Raw genomic sequence first — 27,628 nt, forward strand, 5'->3', positions numbered from 1 at the left:
TATTAAATCGTAACAGAAAAAGGAGAGAAAAATCATGCCAGACATATATTGTATTGGATTGCAGTAGTTTTAATAAATATTTATATGACAAAAGTATCATGGAAAACATAAACTGATCATGAATGTGGCAGAAGAGATAGTAGTAAGCATTATCTACCTAAAAAGTTATAATTAGTCATATGCCACTAGAAACTATTACAGCAAAATGCAATGAGTGTGTAGGTAAAGGTAATACCTTTGACTAGCTTGTTTGTTAGCTGGATCGTGAAGTCATTACAAGGTAAAGTAGGTTACCCTCCTTTCTTAGTAGTCTAGATGTCCAAACGATGAAAAGAAAAGCTCTAAGCGATTGTACAGGAAGGCTCCGAGTGATATTACAGTAAACTTGCAAGCGATTGTACAGTCAATAAAAATATCTGACATGGAGAAAATAAATATATTTGGATTTCTACTGGGACAATGGCTTTGAAACTTTCAGACAGGTAAGACTATATATCAGAAAAGGTACATGTGAAAATTCAGGTAGCAAACATTGATATTTCGATGTTTATTTGACATTTTTAATCGCTGTTGTGTGACAATTTTGATTGTTTTACACGGAGCTCCACCATTCTAAGGAAAACGTTTGGATGCATATATCTTTCTTGTTATTTTATAGGTTCATATTTACATAAAGAATGTTTTAGCTATCTAAACTTGAAACAGAAACGTTTTATAGTAGCATAAATGTTTTAGCTATCTAAACTTGAAACAGAAACGTTTTATAGTAGCATAAGAGTTCATCAAAGTTTCCATCAAGCAACTTGTTATTTTGCAAATGTCGGAGCCCCGCTTGACAGTCTCCCGAATGACCAAATTATTAGAAAACCGTACAGTTCCGTTCCCACACTGTGATCACCATAACTACTATTATGTAACTTACACTTCCGGTTAAACCGCTTAACAGCAAGATTCATACTTCACTGTCATATTTCTTTGTATAATAGTCCTGATGATGCCTATCTACTAGGCGAAACATGTAGACCCAATAAACAGATACTATGCGGTAAAAACATGAGTGTTGTTGTCTTTATTGTCGACATATTCATTTTTTTCAAGATGACTGTGAATACCTAGCGGTATCCACTCGTTTTTACCCTACCGCACAATCACCACTTCAGGTGTTGGTTCACTTATATTTTTACTTTCTCAAACAAGTCTAACGGCGTCTGCCAAGCCGATCCAATGAATGTACTATATGAGTAAGATCTAGTGATAACGCTTGCCACGGGAGAACTCGAAAATGGTTTTGTTAATCCACCCCATACCATCACACTTCGTCCCGAAACTATCCGTTTTCATGACACAAAAGTCCCCGAAACTTCTGCCTTGTCTACGCACTGTTACCACGACCCATAATAAGGCGGATGGGAATCCTAGTAAGATATTTCCCTCTTAACTTTTGATTTTGCATAAATGTGGCTAGTATTACTCAGCCGTAGTTTGGTAATTAACATATACGCTGTCGAATGCGTCTAGAGGAATGCTGAGTAAAGCCTAGGTTTTTTCTGCATTCACAGTACATTTTGATGATTCTTGTGTTAAGAGTAGGATTAGACGCAACAACACAATTGATACGATATTCTTTTGGGAATATGTTTTCGTTTTCCTTAATTTGCAAGCCTTGTCCTTTAAATCATCAAAGGAGTTACTGTCCCTTTCAAAAGCTTTTTAACAGTAACCCAAAATCAGAGTGTTTGGTCTATTAACCGGGTGTATTGTTTTGTATGCCGTCTTTTGCACAAATACTCCCTACATCCATTAGTAAGTCAAACGTGATATATCCCTCATAATCCCCTCACAAATGCATTGCAAAACTGAGGTAAAATCAATGCCCTCATAGAGTAAATCAAATATATTTGAAATTTCAGTTTGTATTGATTTGATTTCTCATTAAGAAGTGTGTTTCCGGTGTATATTGTGAGATTTTCAGTTTCATTTTAAAGCTAATTCTAGAGATTTAATGTGAATGTTAAATATGTAGGAATGATTTTAGATCTCAAATTTGAGCAGGGAAATGAAGGAATCTGTATGCAAAGCAACCCAATTTCTGATCAAATATTGACTTCCTCATGCTAAATGTGGACTCATGGTCACCATGCTGTATTAATGTGTGCTGAAGAATTCCGGTTTCGTCAGATGTAAATTTTTATGAATAACACATAAAACCACCACCTAAAAAACAAATCGATTATCTTTTACTCGATATTCGCGTATGGTATGACCAAAAAGAAATCGAAACCAATAAATCTGTTTTGTAATAGATTTGAGAAATGATAAATTTCGGTTAAAATCCGAATAGCAGAATACTTGTAAGAGACATGGACAAAGCAAAAAGAAATAAACAGGTTAAATGCGACTTAATTGTCTATGGACAATGCAGAAACATATATAGTTTTTTAGTTGGTATTACAACACTGTTTGTGAAATTGTTGCATTAAAGCAAGTTTGATTTTAATTTGTTTCCCCCCACCCGACACATTTTTTTTCTCTTGCGCTAGTATTGGTCTATACTCCGATATAGCGGTTTCAGTTTAAGATGGGTTATTGTGTTTCATTTCATGTATAGTGATGTTAAATAGATATAGGAAGATGTGGTGTGAGTGCCAATGAGACACCTCTCCATCCAAATTACAATTTATAAAAGTAAACCATTAAAAGTCAATGTACGCCATTCAACACGGAGCCTTGGCACACACCGAACAAAAAGCTATAAAGGGTCCCAAAGTTACTAGTGTAAACCATTCAAACGGGAAAACCAACGGTCTAACGTATATAAAAAATATTTAAAAACTGTATGAATGAGAAAAAACCTCGTGTTAAATAAAAGATACCAGCATCTCCAAACTATTTTGATCGACGGTTACCATGATCAACGCATTTTTATTGTGTTAAATTTTCTCAGTAACGGACAACTGTTTAAGGTAAATATTTTACAGACTCATTGCAAATGTTAATAGCCAAACAACGGATGATTAATGTTAGCCACATATATGTAAAAACAAAGAAATTAAGAGGGAAAGATCTTGCTGGGATTCCCCATCGCCATATTGGGATCGTGTTAAATTCAGTTACCATTATCCGCTTGTCAACAGTGCAACGGTATCCCTTATGCGTTCTTTACCAAAACGTAGAGATTTGTCTGTATACAGGATACGCTGCCAGGTGTGCAATCTCCAACGTCATCTAGCAGCCCTATGACGATCAATCTTTTTGTTGTGACGTCTCGTAGGGTATGCCGCTACGTGGTCAATCATTTGTTGAGCAAATTGCCTTTGACGAATCAAGAAATTACAATTTGGTTTAAAAAGAAATACGAGGTATATTCGAGTATGCTTTCTTTATCCATAATATATACGATTTTTTTTTTTTTTATCGATAACACATTTTTTCATTCAATCATTTCCTGATATATAAATACATTTCCTGATATATAAATACCTAAGTAGCCAAAGTGCACGCTAAGGGACACTTGTGACCATGGACAAATCAATTGAGTTTAAACTCCCATAGTTTTACATACATATATTTAAATAACCAATACAACCTATGATATATTTTTATTATTACCATGTACAATCATGAATATGTTATGATTGTTATATAGATAGTATACTTGTGCCTTTTGTCTTTTGTAGAACTGCAGAACAAACTCTATTCTCAACTAGCGGAGTTAGAATAATTTAATCGTTAAGGTGATTTGGATTCCACTGTATTGTTAAAGCTTTCATATGCGGCTGATGTTAAATCCTTCACATATTGAAGATTTGAATGTATGTAGGTTTCTCCTTTCGTTTAACCTTCAAATCAACTCTCATTACAAAATTAATGGTTTAATAGATTTAAGCCCATTTCTTATATTATCTTCCGAACCTGATTAATCATGCAAGAAAAAATCTTCTAAATACAGCTAACGACCGTCTGTGTTAACATTTTGTTTGTATATCATTCCCAACGTGGCATTTGCTTTTTTTTTTTATTTTTTCAAAGCCTGTTGAGTCATCATCTCCTCCAGCAACTTCAGACACATTTATTTTCTTTACTACAACCAGATCCTTCACAATATTACCTTCCATAACTTTGGCTGAGCCACTCCAACTATGTTTACATGTATGAACCCTTACAAAATCCCGTTTCATTTTATCTGATTGACACTGATTCACAAATCCTACAACTTGAAACCTTTGTATGTGATGAAGTATTCTCTTTACCTGCCTCCTCACCTGAGTCGTATTGAGATGCTTTATTATTTTCAAAATTTGACTGTAGTTTGCTCTCTCTCTCTCTCTGGGCGGTTTTGGATTCCCCATTTGAAGAGTTTGTGGGCAAATGTTTAGGCAGCAACCATTTGATTTTCGGGGGGGGGGGGGGGGGGGGGGGGGCCTTCGGCAAAAAAACAATCTATTTTTTTTGCGACAAGTTGAAAACAAAATAAAAAAATCTTTCAATTTAAGCATTACATATAGTGGCAGCTGAGGATGAAAAAAACCTTTTTTTTCTCAGGGTCAAAAACAAATTCTTTTTTTCTCCAAAATCTGGAAACAAATATTTTTTTCCAAAAAAAAACATAGACCCCTACCCCAGGCCAGAAAATCAAATGGTTGCTGCCTTATTAGCAGCAGAGTTTCCCGACAAATTCTTGACGTTCATCTTCGTAAAAAACCACATTGAAAAGGATTTCTAAAATCGTTCATTTTGTTTAACAATGAAATAAATATCAAAAAGTTAAGTGCCAAAATAAGTGACGTCATTTTTTCATTTTTATCTGATTCATAAGGCGTATTTGTTACAATAAAATTATAGCGTTTTTAAGGTTTTGGTTTTGATGCTACTGCTGGTGGACGTTAGGCAGCAACCATTTGATTTTCTGGGGGGGGGGGGGGGGGGCTATGGTTTTTTTTTCTGGACAAATTTTTTTTCCCCCGACAAGTCGAAAACAATTTTGTTCTTTCAATTTTAGCATTACATATAGTGGCAGCTGAGGGTGAAACAAACAATTGTTCCCCCCCCCCCCCCCCCAGAAAACCAAATGGTTGCTGACTTACCTCCTCAAGGTATCACCAGCCCAGTAGTCAACACTTCGGTGTTGTCATGAATATCATTATATGGTCATTCTTATAAATTTCCTGTTACAAAACTTAATTTTTCAAAAAACTAAGTATTTTCTTATAACTTTAGCCTTATTTGGCACAACTATTTGGAATGTTGGGTCCTCAATGATCTTTAACTTTGTACTTGTTTGACTTTGTAAAAGTATTTTGATCTGAGCGTCACTGATTCGTCTGGCGTATTAAATTATAATCCTGGTACCGTTGATAAATATACAACCTTATCGCTAATCCCGGCTGACCCGGCCGCTTGAACTTTTGACGTCAACAACAATCACTTTTCCATTGTTGCGTCAGATATTTTGTTTTATGACGTCAAAATTTTACGGGAACCTGTGTACTTGTTTGGCTTTATAACTATTTTGATCTGAGCGTCACTGATGAGTTTTGTGGAGACGAAACGCGCCTCTGGCGTATTAAATTATAATCCTGGTACCTTTGATAACCATATATTGATCCCCCCTCTTCCGCAGATGAAAAGTGTTATATTAAAATCCTACAACTTCAAACCATCTATGCGTGATGAAGTAGTTTTCTTCGACTTTTTCCCAAAGAGGGTTGCAGCATTTTAAGAAAATGCAAAAACGCAATTTCTGTAATGTAGAAATTCATATTTACACCTATCCTTAATATACTAACAAATCCGGCCTCTCATTGAAACTAAGGCAGCAACCATTTGATTTTCTGGGGGGGGGCTATGGTTTTTTTTGGAAAAAAAAGTTTGTTTCCAGTTTTTGGAGAAAAAAATAATTTGTTTTGAATTCTGAAAAAAAAATTGTTTGTTACACCCTCAGCTGCCACTATATGTAATGCTAAAATTGAAAGAAAAAAATTGTTTTCGACTTGTCGCGAAAAAAATAGATTGTTTTTCGCCGCAGGCGAAAAAAAAAGTTTGTACAGAAAAAAAAACCATAGCCCCCCCCAGAAAATCAAATGGTTGCGGCCTAAATCAGTTCAATTATCTCCCTTAAAAATTTAGCACCATGATAACACTCATTCTGATATTCATGCTCATCCCAATGACTGTTTAGTTTAATAAATATTGATTGTTGGTTGTGGAACGTCCAGTGGCAAATATTTCATGCATGGTAGGACGAAAACAAGTTAACAATAAATACAATACGTAGGTCTTGTAAAGGAGGCCATCAGATAGGATGGTCGGATGGTCGGGGAAATTTGGACTGCAACTGGAAAATGAAGGTATATTGGATAGGGACAAACATTTTGCCTGTAACAGGCCACTTACGGACCCCCACTTTGGCAAGCGTTTTACTGCATGTCGGAAGAATATCAAGTGACCCTATTTCTATTCCGTAAACACCGTCGGGGCATGAATATTTTTTTTGATTTTGCTATTTGATTTGGGATTTTCCGTTTTGAATTTTCCTCGGTGTTCGGTATTATTATGATTTTATATTTTAGGAGGTGTCTGTTTAGGAAAACCTCAATTATTATTCTGACTACAATATGTGAAATTTCATCCCTCTTTCTCTATTCGTAATGATCCCAACAACTTCTAAATCCAGCTACTGATCGGGTTGTTTGCTCCTGCAGGTAATTATCATCACTGTTAGTATGTTTCGAGTTCTTCGCTGACGAGTTCAGTTTAATATGATACTTATTTTCCTCCCATTATTATTTTACTTTGAGCTGCTAGTATACTAAAGTACAATAATTATGGATGCTACGACCATACATCATAATAGTATCTTGAGAACGTTTACGATGTTGCACCAATACTGCTGGTCTTTCAATTAGGAATTATTATAATGATCAATGACTTTTATGAATTTTTTTATGCATTTAGTTAGTCGTTGCACTGCATCTATTCATCGAGGATTTATACTTCATAAATTAAACTTTTGTAAAATGGGTCTATATATGTATTTGCTTCAACATATAACAACACTCTGACAACACTAGGCAAACTTCGTTTGAGCATGCGGATGTATAAATACACAAACACGTCCGATCAGAATGTGAACATTTAATAAACTCCTCTGATGGAAACCGAACAATAATGACTTTATTTCCAAAGAAACTTTATTCTACAGGTAAAGTCCATCAGGATGTGATCAACTTATTGCGTTATGTTCAATGATTAAGGTTCAGTTGGGATTTAATTTAGTTCCGACAGCTCATGCCGATAGACCAACACGCATTCTTCTCGTTATATGACCCTTGCAACAACTCCAGACCTGTTAAATTTCAGTTGTTTTTACATATTGCTGCCCATATTTCAAGATTTTTTTTAACACTCTGTCGGCTAACCTTGTCTTTTTCATTTTTAGCCATGGCGTTGTCATTTTATTTTTGATTTATGAGTTTGACTGTCCCTCTGGTATCTTTCGTCCCTCTTTTACAGAACCATCTAAAATTAGTCTTCCGTTTCCTGAATATACACGAAATATTTGTACTGGATGTAAAATACAACAATCATTAAAAAACGACATTTAGTCGGGCATACGTTTAAATGTATACGATAAATGCTTGTCGACCAATTTTGGTCAAACAAAGCTACCTGAACGTAGCGTTTCATAACGAAATATTATTGCCTAATACATCGGTAAATTCAGAAATTGAATGCGTGCATTTCTTATTAGAATTTATCATCGATGGACCCAATCGGGAAAATTTTAGATATGCGGCATTTAAACAATGCTACACGGGTTTCTCTGACGTGGGTCGGTACTTGCACATCCCGTCATTGTGTTATTGTTCTATGATATAAAAAATTGGATTCTCAACAATTCGAAAGATCTGCTTAATCTTCGATGACAATCTTTGCAATTTTGCAGCAACATAAAAACTTTTGATTTTTCTACGCTATATACTACTATTTCCCATCCTCAGTTGAACGATCGACTTCACCATCTCATAAACAGAGCTTTTTCTATAAAAATGAGAATCGTAGACTCAAATTTTGTGAAGAATCACACTGAATCTTCCAGAAAATATACTGAAGATGATATTATCAAAATGCTGGACTTTTTGATCGACAATATATTTGTTGAGTTTGGAGTATTTATATTTCAACAGACAGTCAGTATTCAAATGGGTACTAATTGTGCACCCCTGCTGGCCTATTTGTTTTTATACTCGTATGAAGCAGAATTCATTCAGAACCTTGCGAAATTCTTTACTGTTACTTTCCGATATATTGATGATGTTCTATCATTGAATAACCCATATTTCAGCCAATACTTGCATCTCATATATCCCGGTGAACTTGAAATTAAGAATACTACTGATACTAGAAGGACTGCTTCATACCTTGATCTTTTCCTCAATATTGAAGCAGATGGACGACGTCATACGAAAATCTATGATAAACGGGGCGATTTCAACTTCCCAATTATCAATTTCCCATTTCTCAGCAGTAACATACCCTCTGCCCCTTCGTATGGTGTTTACATATCACAATTGATACGTTATTCTGGTGCTTGTTCACACTATACGGACTTCATATACAGGAGTGTGCTCATTACGCAGAAACTGCTCCAACAAAGTTATGAGGAGGACATTAAAGTTTACACTCCGTAAATTTTATGGACACCATCACGAATTGGTGGATCCATACGGTGTGTCTTTGACCAAACTAGATAAGGACATTTTTACCACATGGTAGATTGTGTTTTGTCATTACGTCGTCTAATCTTTTAATTACCAAACGTGACTTATTACCGATTGTGACTGTTTTGCTAAGTGTGAATTCGCATTACTATAAGACGTGTTACGGTACTTATCTATCTCTAATTCATGTATTTAGTTTAAATGTTTAATATTATATTTGTAATTCTCATCGGATTTCGTCAAATGTGTTGGCATCTTTTCTATTATATTCATGTGTTATTGTAAGGAAAATTAATCACCGCCTTCATTTATTAGATTTGATTTTGTTCAATGTAATCTGTATGATGTTTTACGTTTGAAGTTAGATTCAAAACAAACTGGACATATATATAATATTGTTAATTGCTATTAGTAAGTATTGCAATGTGCATTGTGTTTCAATGTAATATCAGTATTTAGTTCTATTATAATCTTAAATCAATCCCAAATCTATCTTATTTTTGAGATATAGTTTTTCTAATGTGACGTAATTTTTGAGATTTTTCAGAAATTCAAATGTGACGTAATTTTTGAGATTTTTCAGAAATTCAAATGTGACGTAATTTTTGTGCCTTTTCACCACTTCGTATGTGACGTCATTTTTATGACATTTTGCGTTGAGGCCTAGACTAAGTCGGGTTTGTCTATTTTCTGTGTTGGTCTTTGTATTATGTATTCGGGTTTTGTTTTCTGTAATTAGTTAAGGTAACAGGTACGTAAATGGCTTGTCCACCGAATTTTTTAAGAAATTGTATTCACGTAGAACTTTTAAAAATAAACAGAAAAATTGAAAATTTTGAGTGGGTAACCGATCTACTTTCAAAGTTACAGTCATTTGAAATTGTTAGAAAAACACCATGAAGTACATAGACATAACGACAAATTTACGCAAAAAGTAAGAAATTTCCAGCTTATTTTAATCTGCAGTTAAAACCATTTCTACGAGTTTTCTATAAAAATTAAATGTTTTTATGATAGATTTTTCCTTTCTATTGATATATAATTTCCCTATGGTTACCGGACTCCTTTTTTATATATCAGCCGTTGAAAGGGCATTGCTGACGGGAAAAGATAGAAATTGCATGACGTCGCCGAAGAGGATTACGCAACGTCAAGTCTCCATCAGCAGAATAGTCACCAACATAAAAATCTTGTCAAATAAAGACAACGACCGCTACCTCAAGGCGTCTCTTTGATTATAATGTGTTTTTAAACTAATTATGCGCTATAGCGCTTATGAAATAATTATCCTGTCTGAAAAAGTATCACTAGTTATTACGGATATTCATTTGTTTACGGAGTATATGAAACCCTAGTCATGTATAACTTGATTCTTCTATCAGTGTGGGGTTTATGTCAATGAACAACTATTAAGGCACTGATTTAATGATAAAAGGAAATCTTTAAACAATGGACTGGTAGTTTAGAGTCTAAAAGTTTAAACAAAGTAAACGGAAACTATCATTGAAATTCACAGAATGACGATATACATTCATTGAATACATTTTCGACCCGAAAATACATGAAATATTTGCTGCTGCGCAATCAGTAAGGGAAACGGAATGTACCAAAGATGAAAACAAATTGACAATGCCCCAGAAAAACTGTAGAAAAAGTCAAACTGTACTGAGAAACACAACATTTCTTTTACCTAATCGAGTCATCAATGTGCCGATGAATCGTCGTACGACGTAGATGTAGGTCATATAATACATATATATATATATTGATAATTATGTTTAAATGGCACATGAACACAACACAAAAAATAGACAAACACTTCGAGTCCAACAGTACTGATTTATTTTTCCATCCTGAAATTAGATGGTGACTGTGTTTAATATTATAAAAGCAAATGGGATACACGTAATTTATAGATAAAGCCTACACAATATATCAAAGTTTGATGCAAATCTTCATTACTCTTTTCTCCTATTTTTTGTTTTGTTCAATGATTGTGAATTGATGCCAATATTATAAAATCGTAATGTATTTTGTCTAAAACTAAACGTGTAATACAAAATAACAAAATTAATATATAAACGTTCAGACAATGTTTTTTTTTTTCTAGCTTTGCAATGACATAATATGTTCTGAAATCGAGTCCAGTATCTTCTTGTCTTTGGTAACTCGGGGCTTCCCGTCGATCTGTTCTGTAAGCAATTCGCGTATACCATCAACACCTCCTCTATTTCCTGCAAGGATGAGATGGTTTAACCGTAAACCGGATTTGGCAATTTTGTTCAGCATTGTCTTTGAACAAAAAGTAGGTGGTATGTTGTTAAATGACTCCAGTCTAGATTTAGTTAGCTGCAGCTTACTGTTCATGTTTACTGTGTAGCGAACAGAGAAGCTGTGTTTTTCTAGCATTCTTGGAGAAACTTTTAACGTGTTGATAAGCTGTTGCAGGGATTGCACATCACCAATGGCATTGTGTGCATCATAACTTATTCCAACAATATCTTTCACGAGTGATTCCTGGTTGTATGCCTGCTTACTTGTCTTTCTGTCTGGTAGTAGTTCTTTCGTCAATGATAAGGTGTCAATAAATCCAACGCATTTTAATTCAAAATCTTTCATGACATTATTATTTTGTAAAGCCTTAGTCAGAATCCTGGAATCAAAAATTTTTGAATTGTGACCAATCAGAATGCATTTTTTTGGAAGCCAAGAAATAAACTGCTTTAAAATTTCAGTTTCTTCGTCTGTCTGCATAATTTCCCCGTTTTTATACAAAATTAAACCACTTTTTGAAAACCCAGTTACTTTAGAGGCAGATGGCGAGATACGCTGACTGGGTACCATATACCGATTATAATTTTGGTTGGCATATGCTGCAGCTAATTGAATGATATCACAATCAGTACCTGAAAAAGAAACAATTCAAAATAAGTCTTTGATATTAATACTTAAAAAATGCCGTCCTATCATTCATCTTACGATGCATGCACACAGTAACAAACTACAATGATTACCGTTTATGTTACTTAGCAATACAAACGGAAACGCCTGATCGTGTTTTTTGTTTGTTTGTTGTTAATGTTTTTTGTTTATAAATTTCCAATTACTCAGTGTAGATTTAAATCAAAGAAGATCTGTCTGTTTAAATTCTTCATAAATAAGAAAATAACCTGTAGCCGAAAAAAGATAACGATTATATTGGCTATGTAATAAAAGAAAGCCAACAACAAAAACAATTAATTTCTTACCGAATCCTGTAGTTTCAAGGTCAAAGTAAACAAATGTTTCGTCTTTCAAAGACACGGGATCTTCCGTCACTTCTGGTTCAGGATCAGGAATGGGTGAAATATCATCAGCTTTCTCTCTCGAATTTGCTGGTGCAGATATAGAGGTTGCATATGTAATGCCTTCTCGTATTTCTTTGGCCTTTATATTTAAGTTGAATTTTCCTTTTTTGACTAGTCTTTTTCTCTTTGCCTCCCGGGTACTTGCATTCACTTTGTCATGCTTGCGCTTTTTGTCTATTTTTGCCGTATGCATTACTGTAAATTTTCCCGGTGACAATTTATGAGCGTCGTATACTTGAGGTATATAAGAACGACCTTCGTTTTTCTGAATAACACCCACGCATACTCGGAAAGGAAGGGATTGACTACTACCGAAATGCTTAGCTTTTGGTGCCTTTAACGCGATAATTTGATTTAAGGATTCGTTTCCTTGTGAGCTGCCACAGTTAGCTAATTTATGTGAGTTCTTTGCGTAAGAATCAAACAATTTTGATAGATCAGCAAACATTTCCTGTCCGTTTAAATCTTTGCCATACGGAAGACTTTTGTGTTTGTAATTTTCTGGATCTTTATGGTAGTTACACCATAATAAGTCACATTTAGAATGATCACCAAAAGAATGGGGAATGATGGCATAAATATTCTGGCTTAATTGTTCTGCATGATTCTGGTTTTGAGCTATCGCATAATCTAAATCTTTTGTCAAGTAGCTTATAGTACTTGTTGACAATTTACCTTTGTGTTTTTCATGTAAGCGGTATAAGTCACTAACAATATTTTTTCTTTGGTGGTTTTTGTCTGACCTTTTAACAATATCAGAATTAATGTTTTGTTTAAGTCTAGCTAGAGTAGTGGTATCGTCATCCATTATTATACATGAAACTGTGCATCCTTTGCATTGCAGGTCCTGTACCATTTCAACGGCTAAGTTTGGCTCCATCGACTTTGCACTTCCACTGTGATTTTTCCTACAATCGTGCTGTCCAACTCCCTTTTCATCCACATACATACACTTCCTGCAATCTGCTGATTTAGTTCCTTGACTCACACATTTTCCAGTTTTTTCACCAATCATTGTAGCATGACCTACCAATATAATTATAGGATTTATAACGACATTCGAGCGCAGCTGGATATGCCCGCAGAGGTCTAACCATGAAACAGTTGTGGTAGAAACGTACACAATATTCAAGCTTGATACAAGTCAAATATTTGACATTTTACAGGTTTCTGAATAAATGTAGTCAAAGAACTCAAATTAGTTATATAAATTGAAATTATATTCATATATTATTACTGTTGTGCAATACAAGGTGCTGTTGTGCAATACTTAGTACATCTGTTGTCAGACTATAAACAATGTCATATAAGAAATTTATGAAAATCAAAATGAATCTTACATATTTAGATATAAACAATTTATGAAAAACGAATTGGAGCTCACAACAATAGATATAAACAATTCACCAAAGTTATATGAGAATTGGTTAAAGCGTTTTTGAGGTAATGTCCGACATGTTGACGACGGACGGACGGACAGACGAATGGACGGACATATACTATAATACGTGCCGTAAACAGACGATGTATAAAATTGAAAAGAAGAATTTATCTGAGAACACAAATGCCCCGCCCAAAGCTTTGAAATATTTCGAGTTAAAAAGAGTATAGTTTCAGAACTGCAAAAGACCCAATACTAAAATTCGAACCCTGTTTACATGTTGTGATACTCAGTAATGTATATGAGATTTATAAAATTTACATGACATAAGAAACAATGTTCCCATTTAAAAGGGCATAACTCTAGAATAGTAAGCGATTCACTGCCCAAATTTGAACCATGCATGTCTGCAAATTGTTGTATTTAACAGTGAGAATTTCTTTTATTAAGTTTAAGCTAGATTGTAAAAACAAAGATGGGACAGACGGCCGGACGGCGAAGGATAACTCTTAATGCTCCTTCACCTAGACTCTGGGCATAAAAAATCATTACTAAATAAGAAGTGATTTTTTCGGGGGTGACGTGAAATCTCTGTTTTAGCTATTTATCGTTTTACTATGAATAGAGGTATACCTGTCAAGCTACTGTAGCTTCTTCCACTTCCTCTTTTCTGCCAAGCACCATCAAAAGAAACTGTTATTGAAGGTCCATTTAAATTATCATCTTCATCTCTAAAAATATATGTTTCTTGTTAATGGGTAGTTTATATAAACTAGGTCTATTTAATCACACACGCTGGCAATCCGATTAACTTTGTTTCAATATATCTGACTATAAATCATCATTTATTATATTAAATATTATTGATTGTGAGGAGATGCCTGAATTTCGTTTCGTTTTTTCATAAAACTGAACACATCGACACTTCAAGATTTAATTGTAGATGTTCACCATTTGCAATGATTTATTTCTTCATAAAGGAATTTTCTAAAATTGTTCAACTATAAACTATAGAGACATTACTATCCCAAGTGTGTGGTAGCCAGGGTAAGTTTAACCTCACCACCTTCTATATGTGATTGTCCCAGGTACGGAGCCTGTAATTCATTGGCTGTCATTTGTTGCTGTGTTTCATACTTATTTTTATTCTATTATTTTGTACAGAAATTAGACCGTTAGTATTTCTCGTTTAAAATGTTTTACGGTATTTCGGGGCCTTTTGAAGCTGCCTATTCGATATGATCAGCTGGCCTTACGGTCTTATACATGTAGTTGTTATGTCAGAATATATCGCGTAGATAGTTGTCTTAATACATGCATCATACCAAATCTTCTTATTTTTTAATAAATATAAAATTTTGACTTACCTGCTTAAATCTATTTCTTCTTGTAAAGCTTTCTGACAAGACATTTCAGCACACTTTTCAATGGTTTTACCGATTTCTCTTTCTCTGATCTTTAAATTCTTAACTGCTATTGGGGGGATGTTAATGCCAGCAAGAAAATTGACTGTCTGGTGTGGACCCATTCCTGCATCTAAATAGGCTGAACAAAGATTTTTTTCATAAATACAATGTATCCGAAATATGTAATAAAATTTAATTTTATTGGAAAGACATTTATATGAAATGTACTTGAAAAATACAGATAAAAAAAAACAAAAACCAACCTCAAAGTCTACATTTTAATTGCTACATTTTAAGACTTTTTTTTAATGAAATTGCAATAACTAGAGACATATCTTTTCCTATTATAAAATGAATTAATCAATGCACGCACACATTTCCTAATTTTCTGTATACATACTATATGAACTCGCCTTATCTTTTAATTTTTGAAGCGGCGGTTATAAAGGATAATTTTCCCTTTTTTGATATTTCTGATCTGTGTCGTTTACCAGTGTTTATTAAGTTGGTGTAGGGACAGCTGTCACAAGGTACATACAAAATGCTTCCTAGGCCATATCTTTGTTCTTTTATGCAGTTGTGAAGATATAAAGGTGAATAACAGTTCTTACACGCTTTAAGTTGGTCAGCTAATAACCCCAACTCAATCACTCTTCGACCATCACGCCATGCCAAGGTACTATTACTATCATTTTCTTGGGAGGGAAGCAATGTTTCACTCGGACAAGACATTTCATTTACTATTACAACACTTTTTGTTAAATTTTGACGAGAATTGTTGAATACTTTACCACCAAATTGACCATTTTTACGTCGAAGCGGAATATCTTCCGACATTTTGAAAATATTTTTCTGGTGTAAGGGGGATAACTCTCATAACAACGAACGCAAATTTTCCCGTTTTCCGTTAGAGGCGTTCATTTACGTACCTCTCACCTTAAGACTTCAGTTTTATCAGGTATATCTTTGATATTCATTTGTAAAATTTACTGTTTGCAATAGCATACATTGTTCTAAATAATAAGGATGTTCTTATCACAAGTAAAAAACCCTAGCCGTATTTGGCACAACCTTTTACAACTTTTGATCTTCAGTGCTGTACAACATTGCACCCCTTTTTTTTGACTTTCGAACTTTTATATCTGAGCGTCACTGGTAAGTTTTGTGTGGACGAGGCGCGTTTTTTGCGTATTGAATTTTAAACCTGATGCCTTTTGTTATCTATCCATCTTATCGTTAATCCCGGCTGACCCGGCCGCTTGAACTTTTGACGCATACAACAATCACTTTTCCATTGTGGCGTCAGACATTTTGTTTTATGACGTCAAAATTTTACGGGAACCTGTGTGATTTTCAGTAATGTCAGGCAAATAGCGATATTAAAAGTGTATTATTCATGTATTTCTTTACATAATACGTTTTACTATTTATTTGTATTGTAGTCCTGTAATATTATGTTGTCATTTTAATGTTACATTTAACATTGCCATTTAAGTGCGATGTTTGGCATGCTACAAAACCAGGTTCAACCCACCATTTTTTCCTTTAAAAATGTCCTGTACCAAGTCAGGAATATGGCCTTTGTTATATTATAGTTCGTTTCTGTGTGTGTTACATTTGAACGTTGTGTCGTTTGTTTTCTCTTATTTTTGATTGTGAATTCACATTACTATAAGACGTGTCACGGTACTTATCTATCCCAAATTCATGTATTTGGTTTTGACGTTATATTTGTTATTCTCATTTATTAGGACTTTGTCTAATGCTTAGTCCGTTTCTGTGTGTGTTACATTTTAATGTTGTGTCGTTCTTTTATATTTAATGCGTTTCCCTCGGTTTTAGTTTGTTACCCCGATTTTGTTTTTTGATTTACGAATTTTGAACAGCAGTATACTACTGTTGCCTTTATTTATATATCTATTATTCTTGTTTTTCATTTTTTCCTAATGTGCTTTACTTGGGTACATATATGATGGTCAACTGCAACCATATTTTGATATTTTTACCTATTATGGCGGATTGTTTTGTTCACAAATCGTAGTAAATATAATGGAGTTTGATGCGACTGTCATACAAGAGAGGTTTATCTAGCTTTTAAACCAGGTTTAATCCGCCATTTTCTACATAAAAAAATGCCTATACTAAGTCGGGAACATTAAAGTTGTTATCCATTCGTTTGATTAGTTTGAGCTTTTGCCATTTGTTTAGGGACTTTCCTTTTTGAATTTTCCTCGAAGATCTTTCTTTGCTAGCGAAGATGCAAAAAATATGAATTTGCCGTCATTTAACATCAGAATATCCATTTTTATTAATTGATGCTTTCCAAAATCATTTATAATGACATTCCAATTCCAATCGGGAGGGTATCCAAAATTGCTCAAATATTTCAATTTTTTTTTTATTAAAAAAACACCTCTATGGTAGATTGATTTGTATTTTTGTCTTTCGTTATTGCTAATATGCTTTGTCTATATTCCTTTTTGTGTTTCTTTGATGTAAACAATATGTTATTATGAACAATCCAATAATATTTTATTAACACATTTACAATTAGGATTCAGAAACAAGCATCATGTCCTTATATTAATCCGTCTTCTTGTGTTTCTTTGTTGACGTGGCGTTGTATTTGTACATCCCGTTATTGTACTAAGGTGAATTTTTGAAATTTGTATTTTGATTTGTCACTATATTATATACTTGCAACAATTGATTTATACATATTATATATTATATGTATGAGTGTATGTTAGTTTTTTTTGGTTGTTCAATTTGTCACAAACATGTGTAATTTGTATATATGACAATAAAGATTATTACTATACTATATATAAAAATATTAATTTTCGCGAACCATTTAGGTCACGGAAATTCCAAAATATGGCATCAGTAAGGAGAGTTGTGCAAATAATGTGAATACACAGAACCCCCATCCAAATTATCTTTAGCTAAAAGTATTCATCATTTTCTATTTTATATGTACTAACAACATTCCATTTTTCTATAATTTCGATTAAAATATTCCAAAATCTGAGTTAAAAAAAGTCAAATGCCCAAAATAAACATTGTCTGATTGGTTGAAGTACTGTGGCGTCAATGATAAGCATAGCAAGCCTCGATGTAAAGCACACGCTTCACATGAATAAGGAGAGTTTTACAAATAATGTGAATACACAGATCCTCCATCCTATTTATATTTTGCTGAAAATGTTGCAATGTTCATCATTTCTGTTTTGATTCTGCTAACAACATTCCATTTTTTCTTTAATTCCGATTTATATATGTGGAACCCGCAATAAAAATAGATGGCCTCAATGATTTAAACGCAACGCAAAAAATTCCGTTGACCCTGAATTCAACGGATCGATAATAGCATCATCACCATCAACAAAATGTTTACCGTTATCTTTGTGAAATTTCAGTTATATAGTTCTTTAATTAGAGAAATTTTGGTAAGTATTACTTATTAATGTTAAGGTTCTACTGATGTGCTCCTCTAGACCTTTTTGACGGTCCGTTTTATCCCATTTATCTCAATATTATCTCCGATGACAGTAATGTCAACCCGACCTATTCGTGTCAAAAGTGAAAATCGCATCGATTTATTGAACTAATTTCTTCTTAAACTGTGCATGCATTATTTCTGTATTATATAATAACCAATCACATTCACGTTGCATGTTTGCATGAAAATGGTCATGTATTAGTGAATTGTAAGGGCGATGCAACTTGAGGTCGGTCAGTGCGCGATCACGTGACATTATTATTTGTAAACAAATTTAAAACATGCTCCCCGCGTAACACGTGTCTGAATATTTCTAGGTTTGCATATCAGTAGTCAAAGTGAATTAAACGTAGTTCTTAGTTGTGTTTTTTTTATATAGAATTAGAAGGTAAATCTACATAAGGGGGTCTCATTGGGGGGGGGGGGGGGGGGGGGTGTTCTGATCCCAGATCCCACTTACTGTTTTGTCAGATTCCCATATCCCGCTTACACTATGTACATGAGCAATTTTCATTTTTTTGTCATTTCCGGGGTCCTGCAGAACCCCATTTCCCGTTTTCACGACAGACCTCATTTCCCGTTTTCATGACACAATAATTTGACTTTCACGTTTCACGCTTGCGAAAAATTGTCAATATTGGTCACGCTTAGACCCAATGAGAACCACACACTAGTCAGTATTTAACTTCACCCAAAAAGATGACTCAACTTCCCTCTATATTTAAAACCTGCATACTAATTTAAATAGCATTTGCTCCCCTTGAACACTATTTGGCCCCTTCCGTGTCATTTCCCTTTAAATTTGCTGAAAAGTCATACTTTAAGTCCATTTACAGTAACGGCTAATATATGATTTTACCATCTTAATTTCAATTTTCATATTGAACACATTTGACCATTCAATATGAGTTCCCATGTATTTTTGTCATATATGAAGGAGGTTTTAGGTCATGTTTTCCTAAACACCTTATTGCTATTTGTCTGTCTGGATTGTTAAAACCACAAATCAAATATTGATGAATATGCAAGTTTTCAACAATCCCGGAACATTAACAAAGATGTGTGTGAGAGGGTGAAAATTACCCTTCTGATGTACTGATATTTTTAGCACCCCAAGTGAGAATCTAACTCAGGACTTTCAGCACTGTAGCCATCGGTCTTAACCACAAGATCACGAACTCACATTTGATGAACTAATTTCTTCTATATTAACTGTACGTGCATAAATTCTGTATTATTTGATAACCAATCACATTCACGTTGCATGTTTGCATGATAATGGGTTCTGTATGAGTGAACTGTAGTGTATTGCAAAATTAATGCAAATTGTGACGTCAGTGCGCCTTCACGTGACATAATTATTTGTAACCAAACCGGCTTCTCATGTAATGTAACGGTTTATTTCGTCCTCTGTGATATTTTATCCTGAGGATAATTTGTCCCGGTAATTTTTTTCCAGGCATGGTATTTCATTTCACAGGTTGATTTTCCCCAGAGGAGTGAAAATCTATCAGATTTCTGTGTTATGCGGATAGTATGTACGAGTATATATTTGCCGTATTATATTTCACAGAACCGTGTGAAAAAGAGTCCCATTAACTACTATGTAAGTTACTCTCAATCAATATATACCTGACTATAATTATAAAATGTTTACAAAGGTAAGCAACTGTCTAGGGCCAGGTAAGGGAGGGGAAAAATTAGTATTAGTACTATTTCGCAGAACGATAAACAGATGCATAGACAGACCAAGGGGGTGGGGGAAATTTAGCTTATGACATATATGTAAGAAATCATTGAAGCTTGATGGGAGTGGGCAACCCTCTGGTCCATCAGAGCCCCCACACCTTTTTGAAAAGTTCTGGATCTGCCACTGAGATTTGCAGGTTTTCTTAGTAAAGATACCTTAAAATATCACAAACTGTGTGCTTTCCAGACCATAGTTTACATTTTTTTTCATATTTTGCCGTGTCAAAATGACCTAAATTTAAAGGACAGTATATAGACCCAAAAATGGTATATCACATTCTACACATCAAGATTTTAGCAGGAAAGACTGCCATTGGAGTTTTTAACCATTGTGACTTTTTAATTTGATCTACTCCACTAATTAAAGTCGTTGAAGTAGAATATTTAATGTAGGTTTGTCCACATTTTGGTATATATTAATACATGTTTAGAAATAATGTTGAGCCTGTTCCTAGATGCCTGTTATAGACTTCAATATTTATTGTTTATTGAAAATAAATGGAATCAATTCTTTCAGAAAAGTTTGATTCTATGGAAATGTATCCCCCCTTTTATAAGTTGAAAAGGCTACATAGAGGTCAATATACAGTCTCCAACAGAAAACCAAAAAAGGAAAAATAAAGTGAATTTTGGAGAATTATTAAATGTACATGCATTTGAAATATTTAAGATATATTGTTTCAATTTTTTTAGTTCTAGGTTCCACATAACTACCATTTTAGAAAACGATTTCAATGCTAAGTCTATTAGAGGGATATTTGATTTTCATTGGTTGTAAATATGGAATCTTATTCAGTGGCAAAGGAAATAGACACTGACAAGTCTTAGATAACATTTTATATAGTTTTGAATTTTTCTTCGTCAGTTGACTAAAATTAGATGGAGGTGTGTTCTAATTTCCAACAGAGGAGCAATCAACCTATATCAATATGTGCATGAAGCAAATTGATAGTTGCTAGATACTGAATGATTATATCCACAATAAAGGTTTAACCTGTGCATATATACTTAAAACAAGATAAAAAAAGTCATGTCTTTTTCAGGACTTCTGAATCCAATCATGTAGTATGGAATGTTATTGAGATATGGTTTGGGTGGATGGATGGTCATGAAGGACCTGTAGTACAAAGTATATCACTGGATTTAGCTCTTTGTCTAAGTGTATTATTAAAGTACTTTGCTTTGAGCTCAGTTCATTGTTATGCAATTCATTCGTTGTGAAATTAAGATTTGACAGACAACTCTAATGGACAAGGATTTGTCAAAGTAGTATCATCTCTATGTACAATGTAAGTATTCAGGAGATAAAAGCATTCTATTTTGATTTGAACCATACATTTTATAAAAAAAAGTGGGAACAAATTTACCGGACAATGCTACTCCCACTACTAGCAATATGATGCTAGGTTGTTTTAATACATCTGTATTGCCTGCTGATGACTCGGCCCTGAGTGTAAATGGTCCTTCAATTAGGAGGGAAAAAAATTATAAGGCCTATCCAGTCTAAGGGAGCTACCATTTGATTTTTATGGGGGGAGCTAGGATGAAATTTGAAAAAAAAGGCAGGACAGGATTTTGAGTAAAAAAAAAAGGCAGGATGAGTAACTTGGCAAAAAAAAAAAAAGGCAGGATGACAATTGTTGTAAAAAAGTCAGGATAAGCTAAGAAAAAAAGAGGCAGGACCGAATAGACTGAAAAATAAAAAGGCAGGACAGAGATTACAACTAAAAAAAAAGGCAGGACAAAATTTTTCATCCTAGCCCCCCCCCCCCCCCCATAAAAATCAAATGGTAGCTCCCTAATCGATTTCTAAAACTATACTTCATTGCACATGTTCAACATTTTTATACAACCACAAAAAATTTGGGGTCGTAAATTGGTATCCTGTCCGAAAGATGGTTTCTGGATAATAACTTTATTATAAGTCAACAGAAATCAACAAAATTATAACACAACGTTTATAACCACAAAAGGAAGCTTGGGATTGATTTTGGGGGTTATGGTCCCTAAGGTTTAGGAATAAGGGGTACAAAGGTGCCCAAAACAAGCTTTAATCTAGTGTCGGTTTAAAAAGTTGTGTATAAGTATTTCAATTGTTCTGAAATTGTACCACAATGTTTAATACCATAAGTAGATTGTGTGGGTTATGGGACAAACAGTCTAATAATTACGGACCAAAAACAAACATTTTTGTAAATTCAAGACCCTTAATTGGAGTTTGTCCAGAATGGTTCTTGAATTACCTAATACCAATGCTTTATGAAATCTTCTTTGAAAATTGGAGTTATCTTTCTTTGTTCAGTCAACTTAAATCAATTATACAATATACAATGCAATATTCACTTTATTACCAACTGATAAATTAAAGCAGTCATTAATAACCATTCAGTGATTGCAAGCACTTTCTAGGGTATGCCCTTTTACAAATGGAAAAATTATACATTTTTTTAGTTTCTGATCTCTTAACTGAAGTTCGTCTCCTCTAAATGTTTCTCATTTCAGAAATTAAAAAGAAAATTTCTTTAGATATTTTTGTTTGAAAGGATTAATATTCAGCAGCATAGTGAATTGCTCCTAACACAAAAGCAAAACAAATATTTAAGTTCATTAGACCACATTCATTCTGTGTCAGAAACCTAAGCTGTGTCATCTATTTAATCACAATTCAAACTCAGAGCTGTTTCCAGCTTGAATGTTGTGTCAATACTAGCCCCAACTGTTCAGGCTTCGACCTCTGCAGTCGTATAAAGCTGGGCTCTGCGGAGCATCTGGTCCATTCATTTGTTTATTTTTCAATTTGTGTGAATTAACATAGTTACAGTAAATGCTAATTACTGCACTTTCATACCACAACAAATATTGTATTGGTACATGTATCACTCAAATGTGTATCCATATAACAAAAAAAATGAAAAGGAATAATTTTGCATTACCTTTTGAATACTATGACTTTTTAGATATGTAGACATATTAAGACTCATTAGTAGATGTTGATAATATTGGCTTAAAATGCTTGAAATTCTATCAGATTACTTTTGGAGCAGTTATGAGTTTTGAAATTAGAAAGATCATATCATATGCAACAAGTGTAGTAAGTTTCAAGTTGATTGGAATTCAGCTTCATCAAAAACTACTTTGACCAAAAACTTTAACCTGAAACTCCCACTTCCATTTTCTATGTTCAATGGACCGTGAAATTGGGGTCAAAAGTCTAATTTGGCTTTAAAATTAGAAAGATCATATCATAATGAACATGTGTACTAAGTTTCGAGTTGATTGGACTTCAGCTTCATCAAAAACTACCTTGACCAAAAACTTTAACCTAAAGCGGACAAACGAACGAACGGACCCACAGACCAGAAAACATAATGCCTATCTACTATTGTAGGTGGGGGCATAACAAATTTAATAAATAACACTCATAATGCTCAGATTGGTTGTCATCGTGCAACATAGTTAATAACACCATATAGAAAAAACATAGAACTCATTTTGTCATAAGACACTGTCAAACATCCATACATACTATCCACACTCATCTGTGTCCACACTTGTATTATTATAAAAAAAAATCCTCAGTATATGTAAAATATTTTGTAATAAACGCGACTGTTTTGGCTTTAAATGCATGCTCTGACAAAATAGATTTTAGGCATTTTCACTGTTTGTTAAATGCTAACTAAAAATGATTAAGTCCACTCTGTGCTAATGGCCTAGCGGTTAGTATGGTGAAAAATGAGTGATGCTATTATCAACGTATTGAAAGAATCTAATCAAAGATCATATCTCTGTATATTCAAAGTGCTCGATTTGGTTTTAAAGGCTATGGTCAAAATCGTGTTGAATTTTATGAGAAACACAATTTTTTCAATTTTCGGTCGGTTTTCCTAGTAGTAACCCAGAGGTAGAGAGAATAGTATGTTATTTGGTGTCTGCTGGAAATGTGGTTAGAGGCAAACCATTATTGCTACTGCAATCAATTTGTGATAAAAGAAGGTTTAAAGTTGCAATTATCCACGATGTGTCTGCTGGTTTTTTTAAGTTCCCTCCATTCCTTCTTTTCTCTATTTTCAGGCCTAAAAATAAGAGACGTGTGCAAAGGGTAGTAACTCATGAATTAAGATTATGATTTTACAGATATTGCATCCACTTTTACAGAAAGGGGACTGCTTACCCCTGTAATTTATATTTGCATATTATCAATTTTATTTATTTATAACATATGATTAGAGTTTGTGGTCTTTAGGGGTGGATTATAATTTTCACAAGCAAACTAAAATACATCGTTTTTATCTTTTTTTCATCAGATTGAAAGCAATTTTAAGATTCTAAATCAATATTTTAAACATGATGACAACACTTATTTTAAAAGGGGTTTTCTATCCTTTTTCTGCTGACAAAAATATTACAAATTTCAAAAAATGCTTATATTAGGGTTTTTGCTATATAACAAGTCCTATAATCTCACCTCTTGAAGTTAAAGCACGACAGCTTTAAATTTAAGGCTTTAAGAACATGACGGAGACAACCTATCAGAAAACAAAAACATGCTCCCTCCCAACTTATATAAATAGTTTAAAATTTAACGTAAACAGCATAAACTATCAACAATACCAACAAAATAAAACTTTTTTTATTAATAAAACAATAATCTTAAAATAATTTCATAACATGCGAATTTATCTTGTTGTTTTGCAAGTACAACATGAAAAAAAATCTGTACAATTTGCTACCAAGCTTATTTGGTATTTTATGTTTAAGTTTCTAGAGGAGAGTCGTTTTACAAAAATTTTACTCTGGGGGTGTTTCAAATGAACTATCTCTGTCTTTTACTTCTCATTATTCCCCTTACTCTGGAGCTGTTTCCGTTAAACATTCTTCATTAGTTATATCCCAGAAATCCTCACTGGCATAGAAATCGAAATCTGTACATAGATCTAGCCATTCGTTGTCTATTGTCATTTGCGTCGTCGTTAATTCTGATGAAATGAAAAGAATCTATGGATAATCTTTAAATGACAAAGGAGGCGGAGTTGTTTCCATTTAACTGATAACTTATTGTTTGTTTTTGATAGTTCTTTCAGATAATGTGTCCCTTGAATATTACAAAATATTAAACATCATTTAGTTCACTGATTTAAGTATTTAACTTTTTAAAAATGAAAATTTATTAAATGTACACAATTCATTGGACGAAAACAGGGAATAGCCGAACATTTCTAATGTATTTTCGTACGCTTCCACCTATAAAATTACCGTATTTTAATCTAAATTTATGTACGCTCTGTGTAAAATATCGACCAATGTTTAAATAAGCATAGAGCAGGTGAAATAATCATAAAATGAACTAAATTATAACGAGGGCCTTCTGGTCCTTCTATACAAACATCACAAGAACAACTTAGGTCCTGACAGACAAGAATGTGAGATCCAAGTTTAAGTGTGCTTACTGAATGAAATTTTTGTGTTCCTTTAATTGTTTTAACTTCCATATTTTTCTTTGGTGATGAGTGAAGTATTCTTTTTCTAGGAACATAAATAACACTTTGGTTTATCTGGTTATTTCTGTTGTGTTGCAGTACAAGGTAAACTTGGTATGCATTGTTTAGTACATAAGTTCCTCCTAATATGAGCAGTTCTAATCTTTGCTTGATACCTGCCTCTATACCATCACTGAGGCCCTTGTCATGACCTGACTCAGTATAATGGTATACAAATCTCATGTCATATGTTTTTTCTATAACAGATTAGTGCCAAAAGGCATCCTTGCATTTATACTGCGATGCACAATTGTCAGAGAACCTGTTGATTACTTTGATAGGACATCGTCCTGGATTATTTTGCAGATGTATAACTAGTTGCTGGGTGAAAACATAGACAGCATTTGTATCATGAACCAAACTGTCAGATAATATAACCAGAGACTCTTTAATTAACTTTAGCTCTTTAATAGTACTGTTATGTGCATGGCGCACAATAATAATTGGGTGAAAGGTCACTTGTTTTGGAGTCCAATGTGCTGATTCTGTCTCATCCTTGTGCCTGTAACCCAATGTTCTCTGAAAAGTCCATCACAGTAACAACTTGATCTATTGGCAAATGCTCAATCAAGTCTCTCTGTACTCTGTGTTGGTAGTCTGTCTTGTACAGATGTTCCGTGAAATCTCTCATTGCGTCATTTTTTTATTACTTGAGATTTCCAAAATATATTTTGCAGGAATGTTCTACACATCAAGCCATATCATTTGAAATCAAATGATTAGCATGATTGAAAAATATTGCTTTATATGCAAGGAACCATTTTTTTTTTTACTTTCCCCATACTCAATTCTCGTGTTATTGGTTATGTACAGGCACCTACATCAGTATGACGGCAGTTGTTCCTTGAATATATGTAATAAATGTAAACACATGAATAGAAAGTAAGTCAAAAGTATGGACAGTCATAGATGCACACAATAAGCGATACATTATTTTTTTCTTTAAATTACCTGAAAAATGATATACTAGTAAATTATATAGTCAAAATGAACCAGAATGACTATGAATTAAGCAAACATCCAAAAAAAAAAAATATGATAGAAATATTAAAATTTAATATAAAATGCAGAACTTCTGAGCGAGATTCGAACCCTTTCTTCAAAACCAACATTCATTAGTAGTTCTGTGCTCTACTGGTTGAGCCACGGCGATCCTTATCCATAATTTCTTATTAAGGAGCTTTATCGCTACAATTTAGCGATGTTACAATTTTTTCTTTAAAAAGTTGTTTTTTTTATGTTATAAGATGATAAGGACACACCAAACCAATTTCATATTTTTAGGGAAAGAGTAGTATAAACTACAAAAGTCATAAAAACATAACTCCCTGTTTTTCCCACCTAAAAACACCCGAAATTCCGCATATTGGACCTCATCGTTTTTGAGGGTTAAATTAGCTATTGATCACACATATCATAATATATGTAAATCAAGATATTGATCAAAAAGCATTTTTATTTTTTGTTTTTATAGTAAATTTTATTCTGTCGGCACTTTTTGAAATTAGCCCTTCTGTAAAAAAAATTCCCGACAAATTGGCCCTACCTCTTTGTAGATATGGCAACAAGTAGAACTACTCCATACAACAAAACCAATTTCACCGAAGATGGAAAGTTTGAAACTACAGTGGCAAGGGAGGGCAGAAGCCGAGTTGACGCATTGTACACCAGAACCAAGACCTTGCTCCAAAAGACTTCCGAATTAAACACAAGAACAGGGGCCAATGTTAAATTCATTGCAATCCCAACCTGGAACAATGGGAAACCAAATGTAATTTGATGAGGAAATAATCATCTTATTTCGGACGTATATGTATTATTCTCTTCAACCCGAACCTTACTTAATCTGTCATAATACAAACAACCCGAACATACAGGGGAGCTTTATTCAAGAGAAACCGACGCGCAAAAGAATATTTTCCATGAGTTTCCAAGAGTTCCCGTTCCAAACAATCGAATAATGTAAACAACATATGTTTTCAG

At 33.8% G+C, this 27,628-nt stretch overlaps 1 protein-coding gene across 1 annotated transcript; it reads right to left on the minus strand.

The window, feature by feature from the left end:
- Positions 1 to 10,513: 10,513 nt before the first annotated feature.
- Positions 10,514 to 15,279, minus strand: LOC143063075 (uncharacterized). Its single transcript, XM_076235007.1, has 4 exons — positions 14,816 to 15,279; positions 14,082 to 14,179; positions 11,969 to 13,093; positions 10,514 to 11,626 (listed from the first exon to the last, which is right to left on the minus strand). The coding sequence occupies exons 1-4, from the start codon at positions 14,974 to 14,976 to the stop codon at positions 10,827 to 10,829; spliced, it is 2,184 nt and encodes a 727-aa protein (XP_076091122.1). The 5' UTR covers positions 14,977 to 15,279; the 3' UTR covers positions 10,514 to 10,826.
- Between the last annotated feature and the right edge of the window lie 12,349 nt (positions 15,280 to 27,628).

This window comes from Mytilus galloprovincialis, chromosome 2, assembly GCF_965363235.1.
Source record: "Mytilus galloprovincialis chromosome 2, xbMytGall1.hap1.1, whole genome shotgun sequence".
NCBI classification, from domain to species: Eukaryota; Metazoa; Mollusca; class Bivalvia; order Mytilida; family Mytilidae; genus Mytilus; species Mytilus galloprovincialis.